General features: G+C 31.2%; 1 protein-coding gene across 1 annotated transcript in view; it reads right to left on the minus strand.

Annotated features, from left to right (window-relative positions):
• The window catches only part of LOC106684205 (uncharacterized), a 66256-nt gene extending 48865 nt beyond the window's left edge, over positions 1–17391 (minus strand). Inside the window, exons 1-3 of the mRNA XM_014426147.3 lie at positions 17126–17391; positions 6011–6137; positions 5542–5689 (exon numbers count right to left, since the gene is read on the minus strand). Coding sequence (XP_014281633.1) covers positions 5542–5668 — 127 coding nt within the window. The 5' untranslated portion in view covers positions 5669–5689; positions 6011–6137; positions 17126–17391. The remainder of the gene's footprint in view (positions 1–5541; positions 5690–6010; positions 6138–17125) is intronic.
• Positions 17392–25492: the final 8101 nt, after the last annotated feature.

The raw sequence follows: 25492 nt of genomic DNA on the forward strand, positions 1-25492 counted from the left end.
TATATACATTATATCCATGTTTCCGACTCCGACAATTTTCAAGCTTCAAGTATTTTGTCAACTCAAGAGGCAAAGTCATGTCTTTAAAGAAAAAAATGTTAGTCTGTAGAGATACAAATACCTCTTCGAACGACAAAACTTTCACTGGGAAGACTAAGAATAGTCATTGTGGTATCAGGTACAGCAATAGTAGGGGTATTCTGCTGAAAACTAATAGGAAGTAAATGGCGTTGATGACCGGGGAGGTTTTACGCCGTTAAACAGAACAGAACAGTAGGGGTATTCATGATGTGTTAAATGTAAAATGTTTTACCATGTTAAATGTTATAAGTATAGGATTGTGAGCAGCCCTATTTAAAGTTATGTTAAATGTTGAATCTATAAGAGCTCCTACCGGATTTTTTGAGGAACTTGTTTTATAACCTTTCTTTCCAAAACTTCATGTGATTGTTCACTTCTAAGTTTTGATTAAAGTAATTAAAGCGGAAGTTGTGTGAAAGTTAGGCAACAAAGTGCCTTGTTGATTTCCTGACTTAGAGTAGAGCATCAAGATGAGCTAATTGACAACTGTCATTACATCATTTTAATTGTCATCCATTGCTTAATTAGATTTAAAAACATTCAAAACAATATTAATACACAATTAAAACACAAACCACGAGCAAGTAACCCAACAAAACAAACAAAACGGTGATGAGCTCAGTTGGTCTGTTGCCTAAAGTCATTTTCCCTTTAACAGACCTAGTAACAGACTCTCAACCATATTATATGTTATATCGTTTTAACATGGTGAAAGAAGGAAATATTTCTCAATTTAACATAATTTTCTCCATTTAACACGCTTTAAGATGTAAACTAAAGATCATGAATACCACCAGATACACCCCTCACAGGGTAAAAAAAATATTTAGGAATTTTAGCCTTTATAAGGCAAATAAATGCTCACAAAGAGGTCCTGTTATCACTTATTGGTGACCGTATTTTTCTTTTTATCATTTAATTTTTTTATTCAAATCAAATAAAATTAATAATAAATATAATCATAATCATTATTCAAATATATAATGATTATTTTAAAAATGTATTTATTGTTTCTGAATTGATAAAATATTTGAAGAAAAATAGATGTTTCTTATAAACTAGAACCCCAAAACATAGAAACCCACCTTGTTTGTACCTGTGGGGCGAAGTACAAGAATGCATGAAAGGGGGTCTGGCCTACGGACAAAATGTACCTCACCTACTAGTACACGAGCCGGGAAGAAAAAAAGGAAGTTATCTCATCCCAATTTTTGATTCCTTTAATGAAAACTATGTAAAATTACTAGTCAAAACTGAAGAGTATGCCAAGTATAGGTAGGGGAATAAAAAATGGCGGCTGTTTCAAAACCTTAATTTTTCATTAGGAGCTCTATATCTTAAAAACTACCAACAACAATATAAAGACTAAGAGAACATTATTTAAAGAAGTGTAAATTTACTGAAACATTAGCCCTAATAGAGCTATTTACCTCCAATAGTTCTCGAGATATAGCTTTTTAAAAAGCAAGATTTCATAAAAAAATACTGAAATATCAGTAGTTAGTTAATTTATTTTGAGAAATCTATATCTCAGGAACTATGTGACGTACAGATGTCTATTAACAATCAAATTAAAGCTAGTTTAATGTACTATAAAGTAGTTTATAACCTTTACCTTCGTAGGAATAGTAGTTTTCATGGTATTTGCTAAAATAAATTGATTTATAGTTGTTCGGACAATAAGTTTGATTTATGAAAAACTTTATTTCAGAAACCATTGGACGTACAGATGTCTGTCTGACAGATGTCAAATTAAAGCTAGTTAAATTTACTATAAAATAGTTAATAATATTTATCTTTGTAGGAGCAGAATTTTTTATGATATTTGACGAAATAAACTCACAAAATGTTGATTTCTAGTTGTTCCTATAAAATGTTGGATTTTTTAAAAGAATATATCTCACATATCGCACATATGTCTCCCAACACTCAAAATATAGGGAAATTTGACTTACTACAAAGTAGTTTGTGACAGTTATCTTCGAAGGGGTAGCAGTTTTTATCATATTCACATATGAATATAAATTTGGCTAATGAATATTTGTCCGAACAACTATAAATCAATTTATTTTAGCAAATTTCATGAAAATTACTACTCTACTTTAAATGATGCTATCTTAGATTTTCTATTGTTGTTGGTAGTTGAAAAAATATACAGCTCGGAATAAAAAATTAATTATTTTTAACGTTTTTGAAACAACCACATATATTTAATTCTTGAACTAAATTTCTCATATTATACTCATTTATGTGTGTCTATGACAATATTTTTTCGTTTTATTATTTTTTTTTTCCTTATTTATTTCATAGTTTAAAATTGACTAATTTGAGGTAAATGAATGAATTGATTAACAGATGAAGAGTCGAATTCAACCTAAAAAACAAGTAAACACAAGTGAAGAATGTTCTTGGAATAGTATTAACCAGTAATTAAGGGTAACTAAGAAAAAGTCTTTAGCATATTTATAATATGCTTGTTATAGAGAATGTTCAGTTTTAAGAGTACCAAGCCTTCGATGGCAGGACATTGGACTGACCAAGAAAACGTATTGGACTATGTTCTGAATTTCACATTTCTGACAACACGTAAAAGCTAATTATGTATTGAATTTATGATCATAAAAATAATCATTTATACGTAGGTTATGAATGACTTCAAGTACTTTATCTTTTTAGATTTTCAACCTAAAGTTCAATATAAGCTAGGAGAAGACATGCAGAGATTATTCACACGAGTTTAAATTGATAATGTATACATGCTTCAAAGATTCAAACACAATAATTACAACTAAGCTTAGATCTTAAACAACTATGACAACTGGAAATATATAGTCAAGACATGATAAGTTTACAATTCGAGGCGGATGTAGCTGATGATAATATATCAAATATATCTTGTGACATTGAAGTATCACGAAAACGAATACTTTTAAAATTTTTTATTATAAACAGAAGTTTTGTATTTAAAATATTGATGTATTTATTACATAATTTAAAAAAATTTATACAGCACTTTTTTAAATACGTATCTAAAACATAATACTATTTTATAGCAATGCTTGAGAAGACTTTCGAATGTAAACGCAGAGTAACTTAGAATGTTATAAAACTATAAACGTTTTTACTTTCACTTACCTATACATGTTTTTGTTAACTTGTAATCGTGAAATATTAACAATATCCATATACGCAAATATTAACTATATTAGTTTTTTCAGAAGAAAGTAAACCTTTTTTATAACTTATCATTTTTAATTCGTCATTAGAACAACGTTTATTACAATTCGCGCATTTTCAAGTTCATTGCTCTTATCTTTTATGGTAACATGTCAAAAAGAAAAAGAAAATTAATTATTAAAATTTAGACCATAAACATTTTCACTTCCTTGTCTGTCTTGCTCTCTTGTAATCAGTCACGTCTGTCTTTAATATCTATTTCTTTATGACCATTTCTTTCTATACTGCTTTGCTTCACTAATAAAAAAATTATTGTTCCGAAAAAAAAAATTATATAGATAATAATATTATTTTTTTATCGAATTAAAATATTATTATATAAAATGTTTTGTTTTTTTTTATTGTTTTTTAATTGAAGATTAAAAAAAAATTAAATAAAAAAAAAATTAGATCGTGTGAATGAGAAGGTACTGTTTCTTGTTTTAATTATTTTATATTATATCATTAAAAAACAATAACGTAGTTTTTTAATGATATAAAATAGAATAAGGAAAACAAGGAAGAGTAGCTTTTCAATCACAAGATCTAATTATATATGAAACTCCTCCAGTAGAAGATATAACTTTAATAAAAAAGAAAGTAAAATAAAGAAATAAAATTTTTACGTTCGTAAACTTTTATTATATACCCTTTGAACCGTGCCTAAGTCGAAAATTAGGAACAAATAGCAAATATTACCATCTATGAGAAATAATTAATAGTGATCTAAGTAAACCCTTATATAGTAAAGAAAATAAATCAATTATAGAAAACTCAATAAATAAATAAACAAAATAAAGAATATTACACTAATAAAAAAAAAGGAAAACAAACTCCTAACCAAGCTAGTCCAACCACTTGTGCAGGTCTAAGAGACTCCAAGAGATCCCAGCGCTTATATTTCAACGACTTATTGCATATAAATGTAACGAATACCAGCGAAAATTAGAACACTTAATCAAAACGCCAATATTCATTTTACAAAATATCCTGGAACCACAGTCAATAGGGATAAGTAGAGATAGACAAAAACAAAACAATAAATAAAAAAAAACGTCAATTTCTTCTGATTTATAAAGAAATTAAACGGATAGTGCGGTGTATTCCAAAATATTTCTTTCCGAAATTCTGTTGATATTACTAATGTAACAAGTTCGGGGTCTTTTTTACAATCTCATCAATAATTCAATTAAAAACTCGGGTAAACCATATAAACCCATTGCATTCCGCATAAAATGTCGGAATATTACAACAACCGGTAAATACATACTTGACAACATAAACATAAAAATATTAGATACAGTTCTCCAAAAGCGTCCACGAAGTAATAAAAGAAATAATAGATTATTGCTTTGTTTTGATAGAAAAAGTTGATATTCAAACATTTTTATCTTACGAATAACAATCCATAAGTATATTAAAGAGTCACTAGATACTAAATATATGAACCGTCGTTAAATGAAAATAAAAAAAGGATACTCTTATTAATTTTTTTAATAAGTAGCCGGCGACAATCACTGTAAATATTTAGAAGGAAAATCCAAGAATAACGAATTTATACATACAGTTTACCGTGTGAACACCTCCAAATAATCACAGCTGATAACAGTCTACTTCTAAACAGTTTTTACCTCCCATCTCTATACGTTTCTAAATGACTTCAAAACACATCTATATTCTCAATAATCTATAAACTATACTTTACAAAGACGGCTGGTTATAGTATACTTAATTACTTCAGAAATATTGCTTGGATAAGAAATATTTTTTATTTCAATTTCCATTAGAACATCTCCTTTCAAAAATTATTATACTTAATTTACAAATTACGAATTTAGCTGAGATTAATACATAAGAAACTATTGTTTCATTCGTCCTAGGGAGATATCCAAAATAATTAGGTTAAGTAAATAAAAATATGAATACAATTTCTAGATTCAAAAATTATTTAAACATATACTGATGAGTTAAAAGTTAATAAGTGTCTATAACGATTGTTGACTAAGTAAATAAAATCAAAACACTGTGATTCATTTTATCAAATGTACATGATGAGTGGGAAAAAAATATTCAACAGTAGATACATTTTAAGAATTTTGACATAAATATAAAATTACAAAGACTATGTGAATGGTTCGATGAACACTTGTTGCTCTGAGAACAATGAGGGAGGGTGTGGCTAGTAAATGACCTAATAATGGAATCTAAAAGAAATAATTTAGTATAGATTGGATTAGTACTTACTGATATGAGCGATGTCAATGATGGGAACCTTGTGGTCGGCAAGAAGAGTCCGTTGCTGCTCGGCCATCCCGCACACCTGGTCGTCCTCAAGCCCCCTCCTCTTGGCCTTACGCAACTCCCCCACCATCTCTACGTCCTACTACTTGTCCTGTATTTTTTTTTTTTTTTAACACAACACTCAAATGAGTCATTGTTGTCATTTAATTATTAACTGAGTTTTCTTAAACTAAAGGCATGTATTACATTTACTTGTATAGGTCATGGGAATGTTTTTGGTCCTTTCATACTATACCAGCAATTGCATTATATATATAGATGATTAACCATATATGGATTAAAAGGAAATAACACAAAAGTGACATGAAAATAGAACAGATATAAAGCAAAATATCTTGTTATACCTCCCCCTTTATATCTATTCTATTTACATTTTACTATACTTTTATACTTTTAAATCAACTTTACTTACCCTTTATATATTTTTTATTTTAACCCAGGTGAAGACCTGAGGTGTGGGTCGAAACGCTGGCCATTAAAAAATGGCTGCAAACTATTTTTTGTTTTTCTTGACAACAAATCTGACCATCTTCTTATACCTGAAATTGTTTTAATAGCTTTTATAATTTATTTTGAATACTTCCTTATTAGCTATATTGATACAATTATTCCACAAATCAAAAAATTGGAAATATAAAATTATCATTTTTTTATTAATAAAATTATTATTATATATTATTTTTTTCTTTTAGGGTAGTAAATAATTTAAAACACAAACTTCATTTGATCCATTCTCTCGACGATTTTTATTTCTCTTCGTTTCAGCTCTTAGGCAATTCTAAATGAAACCTTGTAACAAACTGATGTATCCAGGATTGAACGTTTTACTATTATAAGGAATTATGCCCAGGTCGACTCATAAAAAAATATAGTTTCATTTTAATCAACTTTATTTATAGAAGACGTCAGCCTGTTTGTTATGACCTTCTGATTTAAAAAGTTTAGGCAGAAACGTCAGTGAGAGAGAAATAAAAATAGTTGAAAGAATGGATCAAATGAAGTTTCTTCTATAAAATATAACCATTATTTGAAAATAAAAAGATTAGGTAGTTATAATCGGCAATTATAAATAATTTTGAATTAATTATAAATAATAAGAATTTAAGTCAAAATACGAAGGTTACGTTCATCAAAAAATATATATACATTGAACAAGTTAAGGTTTAATCAGGAGTGAAATCCAGGGGCGGCAACTCAAGGTCCCCCACCATAGAAAAATAATATAAATGATTTTATATTATAGACGAATTTGTAGTTTAAAGGGATACCGAGTCCTCCCTTATTTTGGATGGAACTCCATGCCTCGCAAACCCTTCGACATCGCCCGTCCTAACCAAGGCCAAGTGGGGAAGGGGGATCCGCAATATCGTGTCGCCTAGGATCCCGCAGGATCTATAGTCCCAACTGGGTTTAATATAAAAACTGCAATGGAAGGACGATATCACAACGCTCCATTAACATCTCTGTTTATATATATAGATAATTTAAGTATCGGAAATCTAATTCAATCAAATTAATAAACATTAATTAATGAGTTCCAAAGGCAAACAAAAAGGCCTTAGTTAATTCAAATAATATAGGGGCGTAGGAACGAATAGGAGCAAAGGACTCCTGAGTCCCAAAGTATAATTTTTCTTCTTTTTCTAGAAATATTACTGATAATTTAAAAGGTACTAGGAATAACAAGAATCAATCAATTATATTAGTTTCAACGTATCTTACAAAGATAACAAATACATAAAGGGTTGCAATTAACTTAGAAAGCTTGGTATGGAAAGCTAATTTTTGTTTAGTTTCCTTAAATTAAGGGATCCTGTACGTTTATAATGGCACAGCTGTGAGGTTCATCCTCAACAACGCTTTTATTTTTTATATATTTTAGTTTCATTGTTTATTACATTATCCTTGTTTTAAAAGTGATCAGTCTCAATAATGTAAGTCGGAAATGAGCAAAATAAATTTAAAACATTGAAGGGTTATTGTTAAATTAACTTTAACGATAGAGAACATTGTCATTAAATAAACCATATTATTCATATCTACAGAAAAAAAAAACTTAAAATAATTTGTTAGTTCAATTTACAATAAAAAAATACTGGAATCTTCTACTGTATTGGGTGGTATGCAATTAATCCAAACAAATGAGGTAAGAGTGTAAATGACTTTCATCCATTTTGAGTTTAGATAGAACTCTTGTTGAAGGCAACAGCATAAGAGCTATACCCTCCAAAGTTCAGACTTTCAATATTTTTTTAGATATTCAAATTTTCACTCAATATTACATTTTTCCTGTATGATGAAGGGGATAAAACGTTGCTCTGTTTGAAGGAATAAGGAAACTGAATTTTTCAGGGTTGGAGCTTTAAATAACTGTCAACAATATACCGCTGCTTAGTAGTGGTACAACTAAAAAAAAAAAAAAAAAAATCAGATTTTTTGTTTAACGTGTTCAAAAGATAATTTATTTTGAACATAGAGAGTGACACATCTTCATATTCTATTATTTTCCACCGGAGAACATATGTGCTGGTATTAAAATCTACTCAATCTTTCTTGAACAATGGCATGGGCTTAGTTGTTACTATTTTCAAGAGGTTTTTTTCGAATCGTTTTCATGAATATTCACACATTTTTACTTTAAGACAAATGGAAGCAGTATTTTTTCGCAAACAGAGACATATTTGACCTAAACTTGTATGTAAACAGAATTTTACGATTTTTGAGTTGAAATCAGTAGACGTAACTTATACGTGTATGGCACAAAGGCGAAGTGGAATGTGGAGTAAATAAGACCGGTAGTTCTGTACTCAAATTCATAAATAAAGTAAAAAACAAAATGTAAAGGCAACAAATAACGGAAATGATTTCATTTTTTTTTTTTTTTTATAATGAAAGGTGCACAACATATACATTTTTAAAAAATAGTTCAAACTCATATCTATTATTTATACTCAAATTTAGAGAACACATTTAAAAAGTAAAACCTAATGTTACTTTATTTACACAATGTTAAAACAATTATGGTCCTGAGACATATTTACTCAAAAAATATTTTCTTAGCCCAAATAAAAATTGAAAATTTTGATTTAATAAATAACAATCATATCCCGAAGTTTTATTATTCATTCTATAATAGCCTGGAATTTGTTATAATTTTTTTACACTAATTATTTAAGGTCTTATTCACACGTTGTCATTACATATTTATATTTTTTTAATCGTAAATTATGTATTCTTTTTTGACTTTCATTTGAATATTTTATAATTTACAACAAAAATATAGCTTAGTCAATGGGAAGATGTTTTTTTCTTAAAAACAGACACATATTGAAAAGTGGGTAAGTATTGGTACAATGCGTTTATTTAGTACTAAGAGATACCTAATATATGTGTAAATACCTTATGTAAAATTAAAGAATATAATAAATTTTGATATCAATATATGAAATAATTTATATTTAAAATGTTTATATCCTTCTCCTGTAAAATTAGAATAATATAAGATTCAAGAAAAGCAGCAATCATTATTTTTTGCTTTTATTTTAAATATATTGCTCCTATTATTAGAAAAACTTAAATTTATTTTTGAAATCAAACACTTTAGCTGAAGACCGTAACCTCCAATACTACTTCACCTATGTCTATTTTTGGAGGTGGCAAAATATGTATGATATCACTTTTGCCCACGGAATGTAAGCTTCCAACTGATGCACTCTTAAACGATAAAAAATAAAAACAGAAATACAAAAAGGATTGCCACTTGCCCCTTTCTCCATATCCGCTCTTACCCTTAGAGGAACGTTTTAGAAATAAAAGTAGAGCTCAACTTAAACTATAATGACTTCAAGATTCTGTCGTTATGGATAATTATCTACAATTAACTAACTCAATATAACATCAAAATGTAAAAAACAAATTGGAAAACAACTCCTACCTTGATGAACTATGTCCAATTACTTTAATAACTTTGCTTACTTTAATAACTAAAATCAGGAGATGACATAATATCCAACATGTAAAATGATCAACATGCATCTCACTTTTCTAAAGACGGGATATTGAAAAAGAAGGCATTTGCCTGGTTTTGAACTACAACTCGAAACTGATATATGAAAAAGATGATAATAACTATTTTTCAAAACTGTTCTTACTCCAAAAATGTAAATATTCTGACTTAACTTATAAATTATATTTTATTAATAATAATATTCTTTATATATTCTGAAACGAGTCCCTAAAAAAAAAAAAAAAAAACATTTCGGGATTTAATACTGAAAAAAAAAATCAACGAATAAAAATCATGAAATAACATTAAATCATAAAGTAACTTAAAGTAGTAATAATAATATTAATATTCATTAAATTAAAAACATCCATTTACATTAAAATAAAGAATATTCACTATCAAGGGCATTCTATTGAATTTAGAAAAATAAAATAAAGTTTTCAATTTCCAAATTTTGGTTTAAAAACAGAAAATCAATTTCAATTGTTTTGAAACTGGAGAAATAGAGGGTGACGGAATATACGAAGTCCGAAGATAAAGAGTTAAATACAAGATAAATGGAAAAAAGTAAGGAAAGAATTCCTTTGAGAGGAGTATCTGTCAAAAGCTACAATCCGGTGGGCCGAGAACGGATATTACTGGAATGAATAGAGGATCTGAATTGAAGGAGAAATGAGATGTATGATGGACGGCGAGATTAAACCACTTGGTGAAGGAACGATACTAGGAATAACAACTGTAGGAAGGACAAAGCCATTTCAATTCTTTAAAAATTGAGAAATAGGAACTCTGGAGTGGTGGATGTAGAACGATTCATTGAGTCAAACTGTGAATAGGATTGCATTGCAGAGCTGTTTAGAAGGCTCAAAATCTGCAGGCTGGCGACCACGACGAAATTTGGGTCTTGCTGCATCTTATCTTTTAATCGTTTTCTCTATTTAGCGGGTCAACCAAGACTGTGTAAGGATCAGGTCTTGAGTGTCTAATGTGAATATAATTCGAATCACATTAAACACTCAGACTCCACTCAAAAACCTCATCATGCTCCTGACGAAGTTGCACTGGCCACTCTTTTTATTAATAATTACAAAACAGGGCTCTAATATTTAACTAGAGAGTTATCTGGTGTGGTATCTATGATAATATTTTACCGAAAGGTATAGATATAACCATTGATATTAAAGCAATGAAAGGAAGACAAACACCAGATCACTAACGAGAGCTACATTTACACTATTTTTTGATTGTAGGAAGATAGTCTGGGTAGCGATTAATAAAGGTATCACAGTAGTAAAAGAAAACTATTTATTGTTAATCAAATAATGATACTATTTTGATATCTTTATTGATCGCCACTTGGACTATCTTCCTACGTTCAACGTGGAATATACTTCATACGTTCAACTATCTTCTTCCAATACTAATAAAGCTAATTTAATTTATTTGAATTACAATAAATTTATAACTAGAACAATGTGGTTTATTAATTATTTATTCAAAGTTATATATCAAAAATATAAAAACTTTATTTTATTATAGTACAAAATTTAAAATTGCTGTTCTGCGCCCCCCTCCTTCCAACAAGAACTGGGAAAGTGCTATAAGTAATAGGGGAAGGGATAAAATCAAATAAATTCAACTGTTTTGACTGGTTTACCCAACTTACCGCAGGTTTGGGTAGTATTTCCTGAAATTCTCTATATTTTTAAAACTATTTCCCAAGGAAGCGTTTATAAGTCACTGTAAAAATAACCAATTTTTCACCACGATTTTCGCAGTTTGAAGTAGGTTTTCAAATTTCCTAACTTTCTAGCTTTTAAATTATTGGAAAAAATGACCAATACAATTAGATTGCAGTGATTCTGTTTATTACCTTTTTCTATTTTTTTTTTATTCTTAGTTTTATAGCTAAAAATGGTTATTGAATGCAACCTTGTCAGTAGCCCATGGTTCTAACAGTGAGAAAATAGCAGGCTTTATTACACTTTAAAGAGAAAGTGAAAACAAAACAAGGGAAGTCGATCATGCATTGCTCTGGTTTACGCAGACGTAAATATGGACTTCCTCCATTTATTTCATTACACATATAACCATTCATTTAATCGCAAATATAAACTGGATATAAAATTTACTAAATGTTGTTTCTAATAATTAGCCAAATCTTTCTCGAAAAATTCATGTGCATGTATAACAATTTTCCCAACAATAATATTATTGTTTTCAATTAAAATTTCGTGGGATAAAGTAATACTTTCAAATTTTGTTGATTAAAATTATTCGGAGTTCTAGTTCCAGGAGTTTGTTCGACAGGAGAATTTTGTTCATGCCACAATTCCCTACACACAGCCATCAGCCAGACTTTCACATTCAGTTTCAGCCTAACACAAGGAACCAAATGAATTAAAATTCAGAAATATGTTCGATCGGTACATTTTTGAGATAATTTACAAGCATTCAAATTACATGTTATGATTGTTGCTACAATTTACCATGGTCAGAGGCGAACTTTAGTGTTAACACTACACCGACTTCTAGTTTAAAATTATTCCCAGGTGTATGTTCGATGGTGACTTAAATATGCCTCTGACTTCCATATACGTTTGACGGTGCGGTCATGGGTGGCCGGCCTTACCTTAATTCGTCAACTAGCTGAATGAATTTTAGTAGCAATTTTTAATGAGAAGAATAAAACACGACCAGATTCGCTGATGGGCTTTTGAAATAAAAGATAAGATATGATAGATTTTTAATTTAAAAATAGATTAATGAATAGTCAAATAATACTTAGTAGAAGTAGTAACCAATATGATAAAATACAAGGAAAAGGTGGTGAAGAGAATAAGGTATAAGAATGGTGCAATAACAGGTAAGGGGGAAGGGGAGGTGTAGGTGAACAGATATGTAAAGGAATGGAAAGAGATAACAATAAAGAAGTTCACCTCAGTAAAAGAAATTTCAGAATGAGCTAGGAGATAAGAAATTGGAATAGCTATAAGTAGTGGGAGTAATAGAGGCTATGGAAGGGATGATCAACCGTTTACAACCAAGAAACTTAATGTAAAAGATGGTAATTTAATGATCAGAACAGGAAAATAAGGGAATGAGGAAGATATATAAGATAAATAAAGTTAAAAGATTATATAAACAAAGAACATTGAAAATATACACAGTATAGAGAGTAAGATAATTACATAAGAGTAAAAACTATGAATAGTGAGAAACGTAATGAATGATACAATAAACAAATAGACGTAATAAAACTAATATATATAGCACATACACTAGGGATTTTATAGTGACAATAAGATTGCACTGGTGATGTGTTACTTTATTACATACACTGGAGATGTAGTAGTGATAGTAAGATAATGACATAACAGTAAAAAGGTAATGATCATTAGAAACATAATGATACAATAAATTAAGAAGTAATAAAACTAATACATATGGAACAAAACAGGAGATATATTGGTAATAAAATGGGTGGAATGTAATGTAATGCAGAAAAGAAATATGGAGTATACAGTATAGATAAAAACAGTACAAAATAAAACAACAATTGCAAGTAGTAACAAAAATAAGTTTCACAATGGTAAACAATAATGAGTGTTGATAATACTTAAGACATGGATTAAGATTAGGATGACAGTATTAAAAAATATCAGAAAAAGAATGGGCATAAAATAGAAAAATGAGTTGGGTAGAGTAGAAAAAGTCATTATGTCTGAGTTAATTATGTTACATAAGATTGAATAGTCAATGAATAGAGTAATGAATAAATGAGTAATGGACCTCAGTTTCTCAAAGTAAGTTATCCAAATCTACAGCATTGTTCAAGAGATTCAAGGTATGAGGTGAGGTTAAGGGTGGAGTGAGATTAAATTGAGAGCCAGTTTTTCTCAACAATATAAAGGGCTTTATCAATGGGGATATTAGTAAAAAGGCTTTCAACATCAAAGGAAGTTAAAATAAAAATGTTTGGGATATGGAAGGATAATAAATGTTCTCTAGGCAGAAAAGAATTTTGGATATCATAGCTAAGAAGTTGAAGAGAAGGAACAAGGAATTTACATAGATTAGAAGAATCATTTATATAAGAGATTATGAGGTGTAGATTTCCAGGTTTCTGGTAGACTATATAAGTGAGAGAGTAGGGAATTGTAAGATATGAGGTTATTATAGGTGTATTGCTTAATCTGTTTTGTCTGAAAGAGGTTCTTAAGAAACTGTTTAAATTTCATCACAAGTGGGCAGGTAGGATAGCGAGCAGTCGGACAAGAGTTGGTGAATGTTCCATGTATTATAACAGTAGAGTTTCCTTTAAAAGAACTAGAAACTAAAAAGTGGTCATTAGATTTAGGGAAAGGATAGATGCATCATAAATCTTGGAAAAGTAATGGTGAAAAGATGGAGGATAGGGAGGTGGTTAGAAATAAGGTTACTGATATACAAACGGGAAAGTTCTTTGTCCTCCTCAGTAACTCCAAATCGATCATCTCTGTAAATGTGATAAGAGAGGAGATGAGGTTATTACAACTAGAAGATGTAGAAAAGTTTGGGCCTAGATTTGAAATATTAACAACATTAAGGGGAATGGTGGTAGAGGAAATATTATGAACCAATTTTTTATCCCCTTTAAGCTAGGTTGAATGATATTATTGAATTTAGAAATAAGAAAATGTTTTTATGGAATTTGATTTAAGAGCAGATTCTGTAAATATTGCTGTTGAGTAACAAAATATTATCTTCGATCGATTATTATCTTCAAATCGAGAGAGTTGAAATTTTATCATGAATACTGTCAATATCTACATTTCATTCTGTAATTTTAAGGTTTAAGAGGGATTTCTCATAATTTTTTTTAACACAAGATGAGAATAGCTAAAACATAAGGAAAAAGGGGTAGGAAAATGATTAAAACTATTTTTAAAAGATCTTGGAAAAATTGAGGCAGAACTGCATTTAAGAAGAAAAATATGTTGTTCCTTTTTATCAGTAAGGTGTTTATGTACATTGGGTGCTGCGATATCAGAGAAAGTTCGGGAATTAGAGCGAACAGGGTCAGTAAAAAGAATAGATAAGATGCCTGAATAAGAAGGGGATGATGCTGCTGAAGAAAAAGAATGACAAAAATTGTCATTTAAAGGGTTAGAGTTCTGGTGACATAATGGTGGGGGGTAGTACTGAGAGTCAGTGATTTATGGATAGCATTGTGGTGGAGAGTAGTAATGTTTGTATCTTGGTGGCCCTGTGTGTCAAGACTCAAGATTCTTACAGCAAGATTAATAGTTGGCTGTATGTAATAGATTGCACAAATATAGTCCAGGTAGTGGTCAATAAAGTTCCAAAAAAAAAAAAAGGAACCTAGTAAGCTAAACAAAATTATAAATATAAATTAATAGAATACTAATAAATAACAAGAAAGAAATGACTAATAGATTTTCTAATGTAAAAATAGAGAATTGAATAGTCAAATAAAATTTAATACAAGTAGTAACAAATATGGTAAAATACAAAAAAAAGGGTGGTTAGGTGAGTAAGTTATAAGAATGGTGCAATAACAGATAAGGGGGGAGGGGTATAGGAGAACAGATATGTAAAGGAATGAAAATAAAGAAGTTCACCTCAGTACACAAAGTTTCAGAACGAGCTAGATGACAAAACAGGTGGGAGTAGTAGAGGGTAAGAAGGGGATAATTACATAAGAGTAAAAACCATGAATCATGAGAAACATAATAAAACTAATACATATAGATCATACACAGAGGATGTCTAAGTGATGAAATAAGCGGAATGTGGTACGGTACAGAAAATAGATATTAAGTGTACAGGATACAAAAAATAGTTAGAAATAAAACAATAATGGCAAATAATAACAATAATGAGTGTCAATAATAGTAGAGATATGGCTTAAAACTGGGAGGACAGTATTAAAAAAATAATGACGGAAGGAAATGGGTATAAAATAGAAAAGGGAGTAGGGTAGAGTAGAAAAAGTCGTAATATCTGAGTTAATTATGTTTGATAAGATTTAGAATATGTCTGTAAATAAGGGATATACATACAATCCTTATCAACTTTATGGTTAATTGGCTTTTCATTACGATTTGGAGAGGAGATTGGGTTTAGAGGTGTATCCAATTAAAGCAGCAATAATAATGGCAGAGATTATAACCAACATGCTCATGCCCACCTGCCATGTTGGAGAGCTTATTAACGGCTATTATTACTTACATAAAGTGTAAAAAAAAAAAATGATGGGTCAATACATAGATGAGATAAGTAAATAGGGAGGTAATATAATTAAATGCTTCAAATATTTATTAATTGGACAAGATGGTTGGGGTTGCAGTCAGCAAGAAGAACATAAATAAACAAAAATTATTTATTTATGCCTTAGCATAAATAAATAATTTTTTGTTCAGGCATAAATAAATAATTTTTTGTTCAGGCGTAAATAAATAATTTTTTGTTCAGGCATAAATAAATAATTTTTTGTTCATTTATGTTCTTTTTTGCTGACTGCACCCCCAACATCTTCTCTAATTAGTAATCTATGGTCAACTATCTACACATCATTACAAATATTGATCTTTTATTGAACGATTATGTTTCTTTTCTATCAAATAATCTACCAACGAATGCATATTGCAAGAATGTTTTTTAAAATCTTGAAATCAACTGTAGCAGTACATGATTATTCCAAGTTGTTTCAGTAATTGTCCACCAACATCAATACAACATGGCGGGGGGTATGTATTAACGCAGAGGGAATGAGAAAATGGTTAACCCTTTGTTGACGGTTATGACCTGACACCATAAAGTGATTTGTATTTATGCAAATTTGGGCCCATTGCTCAACTGAAAAGGATCCCCCGGGGGTATGTTAATCTCTTGAGCGAAGGAAGTTGACAGCTCTGATTTAATTAAAGCAGCAATAATAATAGTAAAAGTTATAACCCACATGCACATGCCCACCACCCATGTTGGAGGGCCAATTGTGAACTATTTACTTCTTATTTATTACTAGCATTAAGTAATTAAAACGACTAAGTAAATAAAGAGATTATTATATAATTAAATGCTACAAATATTTATCTTTTCTTAAATGTTTAAGTATTTCATTTTATCAAATTAAGTAATAACATACATAAATATTAAACGTATACAGCTATGAGTAATATCTTCTTTTCCAATGCTATTTATCATTATAGTAAATGAAATAAGTCAAAAAGAAACATACTTTGGAAGTGCATCTCATTACTAACATGCTTTCTTATTGATGGTTTTGACAGATGTATTAATCATATTAGGTATGATTTTGTATGTAAAATCATTAAAACGAAATAATAAAATAAAGGGAACAGACTAATTTGTTAACCATTTCTAATGGAAAATTACTCGTTATGAGAATTACTTGATGTTAATAATAGGCAATTATTAATACTTCAACTCAAAATAGTTGAGATACCACTAGAAATACTTTTAGTTCTCATATAACTCTAAATGTTAATAACTTACAGGTAATGTATAATTTTCTTAAGGGAATATGTGACAAAATTTTGCTAACAGCTCCAGGCAAGTAAACTTCTATTTTCATTCTCATACTAAAATCACATTTATCGTGTGATTAGCAATAAGTCCTATAGGAGAATAAAATCACTTATTTCACATAATGGAAGGTGGTATTTATTTTTTGGATGAATACCCAAATCATATACACTTTCAGAAGTTTATTAGTTAGCTAACTTGACTATATTTCGGGAGACTTCTTAAATTCAACCTTTTTAGGATAGTTTGCATTCGGGTTACCCGGTCAGCCATATTTTTTCTCTAACTCATGTAAATCCACTAACTTTTAATAACTCTATTTTTTTAATTCTAATTTTTCTATTAATGTAAACAAATAAAACAAAACTTTTGATCAGAATTAAACCATTACAGGATAATTTTTCTTAATTCAATCTATTTTTGTTTTACGAGTTGTTATCCACTCACTGGTATTTAGAGGACTCTAGACAATAATAAAAATATAAAATTACCATAATATAACAAAAAACATTTTATTTTACACGTTATTGGTGTGTAACGTTGCCTACATCTAACAAGGTGAACTAAAATGAAATTTTTACGAATATTGACTTGTCTGATGAAAGGTTTTTTTCAGATTACTCTTCTATAACTATTTTTTTTTCAAAATGTGACGAACTGTTAAAACACTTAATGTGCGTCCAAAAGTTTTGCAAAATTATCCACAAAGCTTTTTTAGCCAGGAGTTTATCAATTTTGGATATTCCTATAATTTCGAAGTGGTAAGAAGTTTTTCTTACCATAGCTCTATTATCAATGAGAACCAGGATAAAGAAGAAGAAGTTAAAAGCAGAATTGCTGCTGGAAATAGAGCTTATTTCTCCATTGTAAGGTTAATCAACTTGTTAACTTGTAAGGTAAAGCAAACTTGTTAAGGTGGATCCACATGTTGGCCGCTCGCCACGGATCGGAGGCTCGTACAAGTGCTCGCCAAACAAAGAGCGGACCATCCACATGTCAGTGTTATTCAGAGAGGCAAGCATGGCGGACGTACTAGTGGTTCAGCCATTGCACTTGGATTGTATTATTTTTATTACAAAAAAAGAAAATGAAAGGAAATTAAATATAAATAAATAAGATTAAATATAAAACTTATTATAAAAAGTACCAACAAACACCTTTAACCTCCTAACAGCTCTCAGTTGCAACTAGACAAAGAACAATGGTGTAGATGCTACACGAGCGCTCTCACGAACCCCTTTGATCTGTGGCCAAAAAACCGACTCTCGACGGCTCGGTAACGAGCCTAGGCCAACCAAGCCAAGCCACCCATCCACATGCTCGCGTATGTCTGAGTTCGCCATGGCTCGGCCAACATGTAGAGGCCCCTTTAGCCGTACCACCAAGTTCATCCTGTACAAAACGTTGATATGGCCAGTCGTCGCATAAGGTGGAGAAACTTGGACCAATAAAACCATTAACCTGCTAGATAGGTTTGAAAGAGTAATTTTGAGGAGAATCTTAGGGCCCGTATGCGAGAATGGTAATTGGCGAAGAAGGAAAAATGGTGAACTTTTTGGGCTTTATAAGGAATGTAGCATCTCCTCGTACATAAGGATAGAGAGGCTTAAATGGCTTGGTCATGTAATGAGGATGAGCGAGGAAAGAGTGGCTCATAAACTGTACAGTTACGTTCTGGATGGTGTGCGGCAACGTGGTGGGCCGAAGGGCCGATGGAGGGATGCTGTGAGGCGGGATCTGCGACAACTGAGGATCCCTAGTTACCCTTAGAGGAGATAGAGAAAGATGGTGTTGGCGGCCGTTGAGCAGGCCAAGGGCAGCCTCATGCGCCTGTTGTGCCAGTAAAAGAAGAAGAAGGATATTCTTTTACAATATTGGAGCCGATTTTCGCTTCTATCTTTTTGTATTATCTCTCCTAAAATAGACACGAGCATTCTCACGTTTAACTGTTGTTGTTTTTTTGTTAGGTTTTATTTTTTTCTCGTTAATAAAGTATTCGAAACCACTGTTCATTCATCGACTTTTTTCATTTGCGTCCGACTTTCTAAATTTCTTCTATCCAGTTAGAATATCATTCAGTGGACAAGAAATGTTTTGAACATGCTGTATTTTTGGCGAACCACGGTTTTATGGCGGATGGGAGTTCCAAAACAGCACTTATTATGTACTTGGGTATCTGTATTATATAGTTCTATCAGTTCCTTATGGGAACCGCTCTACTGTTCTTTTGCCATTTAAATCAAAAGCTAGACACTACAGACCCCTTTGCTATCATATGATAGATATAATTTGGTATAATTAAACATCAAATTTATTTTCTAAAGGCATCGTGTTCACTAATTTACTTAGCTCTACTAATCAGGTGGCATGCAGAGTATTTATAACATAAAATCAAGTAGGGGTAATATTAGATTTATTACAGTTATTTACATATGAAGTATATTTTATCAAAGAGAGCTTAAGAATCAAAATTATTATAACTTAATATTAATTATTATGGTATTGAATTGAGAATATTAGGTACCATTGGCATTAAGTTGATCCTAATATCTAATTCACTTGTCATTCAAAATTACAGAATATTAGTATTATGACTTATCTGAAGGGTGTTGCGGCGGCAACCCTCTCGGCCTGGGTTAGCTATTCCACGGTTTTGGATGTCCTCTGTTGTATCTCAATCTCGGAACTGTAACTCTAGAATTGTCTGTGCGTTCTCATCCTCGGTCTGGCAACTCTCCATGTTCTGTCGCCTAGAATACTCCGCAGCTTCGTTGTTCATAGACCTACTTCCTCCCTACTACTTTCTTTACAGCGATTTCATACAGCTGACTGTATCTTGGGGAGGGGTCAAAACAGTACAGAACTTGGGACGTTACACCCAAGGAAATTTCCATCCGGGATGGAAATATCTATCCGGGATCGTTTGGTTTCTAAGTTTTCCCGCTTCTTGCCTACTTTGTATATTCCCCATTTACTTTATTGCCTACCTCGGGAAAGACCTAAGCCAGTCTTACTAACTAAAAGCCAGGCGTCTCCGTGCTTATCCCAAGCCTAAGGCCAGGTGTCACCGCCACTCATCTGTGTTGTTCCCTTAGGGCGGAAAATAATTTATTTATACTGTATCTATTTATAATAATCTATTTATATTTATAATTGTTAATTCCTTCATAGAGTTTGCCTAATTTTTAATATTTCAGATATAGTTATTTAATTAGACCAAAGTCCCTTCCACCCCAGTATTGTCAATTACATAGCAAACATAAAATCATATTGAAGATAAGTGGAAAAGCGAATTATTGATATATGTAAATACTAAGAAATTATGACTTCCGAATACATTTGACTCCTATATTTTTGTTATTTTTTCACACTTCGTAAAAATGTACAAAATACAAATATTTTTAATACGAATTTGGTGAATGTTGTTCACATTGAAAATGTTGTGGTGGCAAGGTTGTTAATGTATTCAACGGTAATAGTCGACGTTAGCAAAGACTGTATGAAATGGGTTTGCCACTGCCGAAATTATCAACATTTTCATTTCACTAGTATATTTCTTTTAAACCTATTTTTATTTATAACTTATTTAATGTTTCATTATTTTACATTTGTTTTAGTTGCAAACCCATTCGAAACCTCTCGCAATATGATTAATTAATTAGCTAGGTGTGTTTTTGTAGAGTCGTGAGACATGTCTAAAATATGCTACACCCTGCATTATCGACGAACTTTATTTTTTGGAATAAGCTTCTGACACCCGAAATATTTTAAGTAACTAGCCTACTATACTCTAAATGTTGGATATACAAATGCCAATTGTCTCCATCGGGCTAGGTGCGTGAAATGTGCAGGCCACATGCGTCTGATACTTGTACTCGAAGTCTCGACACAACCTAGCAAAATGTGTGATGAAGGCTATTTAGCAAATTATAAAGGCTGCACAATTTAGAAAATTACTAAAATGATAGTGAACTCTTGTAAACAATGTATTTTAAAGACCAACCAGAGCTTGTTAGGAGCCTAAATGTTAGTTTACTAAATATTTAGATGTAACCCACCGATCTCAGGCTCATCAAGTCACCAAACTGAAAATATGGTTGAGGGAAGCCGGAGCAACTGTTTCACTTGTCCCACTATTTCTCATACCTAATGGAATACAAGATTCATGGGCTAAAGCCCCATCCAAAAACAACAACAAGAATCATGAGCTGAGTTTTCATAGCGTTTAGTCCTTTTCTCAACGATTTTATATGTTTTGGGGGTCCTGAATCTTCCTATTTCACATCAAAAATAGAAAGAAAAAAAATCTATACTTTTATGTTTATTACTAGAAAACTGAACATTTTTCGAAGGTAAGCGTCCTATACTTCATTTTTTGTCTCCTTTCATTAAATTAAATAAAATTTCCTACAAAATACACATACACCTTATTACAAAATACCTTAAATTTGCTTATGTAATAGCCCCATAGTATTTTTTTTTTTATTACGCCAAAATACGAGGCATTTTGGCTATCCATGCTGGCGCAGCCTTATATAATTTACTTTGTTTCACCGACATAGTCTCTTCCTGAGCGACATTATTTCTTATGTCTTGTAGTAATAGACAAGATTCCATGTGTGTAGACGTCATTTCTTCAACCCGCCAAAGCTTGCAAATTGAGCTTTTAAAGACACCAATTTTGAACAAATGTTTTGAAAGAAAATCGAGGCTAGCCTGTATTCTAAAACAGGCTGAACATTGCCATCTTAAAATATTCTATGGTATCGTTTCCACAAGCAAGGGTATCCACGATTTACCTTCTTCAGCTCTCTCGTGCCTCTGACGAACTACGCAATATATAAATAGTTACGCTATTTACATCCAGCAGTAGAATGAGGACGTCCAGGGGCACGAATGTGGACAAGCATGCTTCACCCCCATTATTATATTCATAAATTTATTTTTTTAATAAATAAAGACTAAAATAGAGTTTTCTATCCCACTTAAAGCTATTATCTTACATGCAGTAACTCTCGATGGCTTTTTCACGTTCAAATGGTCGATCAAAATTAGTCCGAAATAGATTCTCCAACTTCGAAGGAAACAATGAGTGAAAGCATATGTATTAGTGGATCAGATAATTCTATTTCTGGTGGAAGAATGCTGATGGACCGTGTGTATCAATAAATGGGATTTGGTCCGGGTGCAGTCAATTAAAACTCAAATAGTAAAAATAATACTATTTTAATAGAGCCAACGTTTCGCCCTACGTTGCAAGGGCTTCGTCAGGGCTAAAAAAGGATACAAACACTTGACAAAGTTACAAAAAAAATATTAGTGGAAAATAGCAGGGGTATACAATGAAACTTAAAATTTAATAAGAAAAATTAAAGGTTCTGAACAATTTTATTTCTATTTTGATGCTGGAAACTATATTGTTATATTACGAAACAATTAAGTCGCTTCTCTTTTATTATATTAATACCTATAAGCGCAAACTACAGCGAATACCCCTCGGCCACATGTGTCCCTCCACAAGGATCTAAAGCGAATACCTTTAGAACTCGCTACCTCCCTAACTAAAGAACCCGACTGCAGGCGTATACCCTACAGAGTGCAGATACCATCTTTCGAGGATTTAAAGTGTAGACCCTTAAACATCTTCGTTCATACATAGTCTAAAGATTGACTTAACACCACGTCCGATCTTCCTGTCATAGCACTTCCTGTCCTGCTAACCTAACCTTATAGAATGCGTATTGTCCAAGGCCTTCTGTTATCTCCTCACCTCTTAAATTGGTGCTTGGACTGAACCTCTACAAAACAAAAACATTGTGAAACAACGACGGCTGGACTATTTTTATAGTGCACTTAAATGGGTGGCAGATCAAATGAAAATTAAATGTAATACACCCATTTTGTAAGAAACTTTGTGTACTTTAATCTTGTTATAATGTTTATCTCCGAAAAATGGTTATTTTTCTAGTTATAAGCAAAAAACAGTTTCACAATTTTGTCTTCCAAAATCCAGTGCTCCTGGCGGAGAAACAATACACCTATAACCGAAATGATATGGCCTATGATATGTGGCTAAATGGCCTTGTCATAAAAATATGTTTGAATCTCGTGTGGTGGGGTCACTTTTTGTGTTTCAGTCAATCTTGTCCCTATGGAAGAGAACCCTCAAGTAAGAATAAAATACACTGAAATGTTGAGGATTAGGGATTAAATATATAGACTAAGCATAACCTTAAGCTAGGCATATTAGTATGTTATTAAAAACAAAACAGGTAGCTATCCTAATTAATGTTGATATATTTGAAATGATTATATTTAGTCCTGACGAAACCCAATCCTCCTCTAATCTCTACTAGATAGTGGGAAAGAATTTCCTTGATGTATGATCCACAGCTAATTGTATTCAATAATGTCCTCTCATTTACCCTTCATTTCTCTGCTTGTTTCTTTATAAACCTCTTTTGGAAACTCTCATTTGAGCATGTGTAGTTATTGTTTGACCCTACTACTTAAGTGTGCTCACTACTTCATCATACAAGGTCAAAAGGAATCTCCCTTCCACTTCCCCTGCTAAGACCTGCTTCATTTAATGATTCACCATCCTGGTGGTTTTGGTAACTTTCTGCAGAGCCAACCTACATATTACTGCCAATCTACTATCTGGTCGAGTGGATAGGTCCTGGTTCTTGTTAGGGGATATATACCCCAGAATGCTCACTATTACTCCTTGACATCATTGTCACTTTATATCTGAAGCACTGAACAGGTCCCTCAAAACAAATATGTCCATTCAAAGCTAAGCCCACCCTACTTTCCAAGTAGTCCAAGAGATATGCCAAGTTAATCTTCACATCAAGGTAAGTGTACATATTCTTGATTCTTCAATAAAAGAATAGTGAGCTTATGATTCTTTAGGTAAATAAGTTATTTCCTTATTTCATCTAGTGGTTCATCTGCCATCTCTAGTATAATTTTTTGTTCATCTCATTTAATCTTTGATTTACCTCCATGCACCTATATAAGAGCTCATCCAAGTGCACATCCCCCTAATCTGTAATACCTAGCTTATCAATTCTGAGTGAGGCAGTATTAGGTGAGCAAGCCTTAGGAAAAAGACTTTTAGTTTATTTTATTAGTTGGAGTGTTATTTTTATCCTGAGAGGATGCTTCTATGTTCACAAATTATTTGACTTTCTAATGACTTTTTTCTTGGTCTATATAAATTTGTCTGATTTCCTTTATTAATGTGGGTTATGTTGTTTACATATTTATCAATTAAAAATGTTGGTCTAAAGTTAAAATCTTAACCAAATATTCATTTAAAAAACATTAATTTAGTTTTTCAAATTAAATTATTACCCTCTCATAAATATGATCATTCAAATAATTTATTATTGAGATAAAATAAAGTAAAAACCTAAGTATTATTGTTAAAACAATTTTCAAAAGTTTATTATTTACCATTCAGTGATTACCATTTACATTTGGCAATAATAAAATATAATCTTTATTAACACATATATTAAAAATTAATATGATTAAAAACTATACTAAAATGAGTATTAGAAAGTATTTTAAAAAATAATAGAAATTTTATTTTGAAATGATTCAATAAAGTACAGTAATTTTATTGGCATACCTTTGCGTTGTTATAGAGATCTCACAAAAGGTATTTGATTCTCTGATCAATTATTACCAATAAAAATAAGTAGTAAAGATATAGACAATGATAATGAAAAACTAGGATCCAGTGATTTAGTAGATTCAAGCTCTAACATCAACACTGATCAGACAGAAGGTAATCAAAGTGGAACCATTTTCTTATTGTTACCACAAAGCTGGAGGGAACCTATTTCCAGACATTGTTGAGGAATAGACCTTATAAAACACAAGCGAAGAAAACCAGTCTCCGGACCTCATGAGTAATATGACTTAGAGAAACCAGTCCTTAGTTCTTATGGTAAAGGTAGGCATTAGAAAATCAAGAGACAATCCCAAAAATATTTGATAACTGTGCACAGACATCCTGGCAGAGCTCTGGAGGTACAAAGGGGAAAGCTGGTTGGCCTCGTCTTGACATATACTCACTGTGAACTTTGGCTTGGAGAAGTGGCTCTCCATTAATATATTTATTTCATTTCTATGAATTAAATTTATTTACAATTTATAATAAAATGATACAGAGCCAATCAACAGTTCCTGTAGCTGTCGCTGGAGTGTACAATCATATTCTATGATAACTTTTTAAGTATTTGACCTTAATATAATCACTAATAATAACATTCTTCAAAAAAGAAAATTAAAATTCAATATTCTTAACTAAATAATGAAACATCG

This window comes from Halyomorpha halys, unplaced genomic scaffold, assembly GCF_000696795.3.
Source record: "Halyomorpha halys isolate HHAL.00 unplaced genomic scaffold, Hhal_1.1 Scaffold556.1, whole genome shotgun sequence".
Classification (NCBI taxonomy): Eukaryota; Metazoa; Arthropoda; class Insecta; order Hemiptera; family Pentatomidae; genus Halyomorpha; species Halyomorpha halys.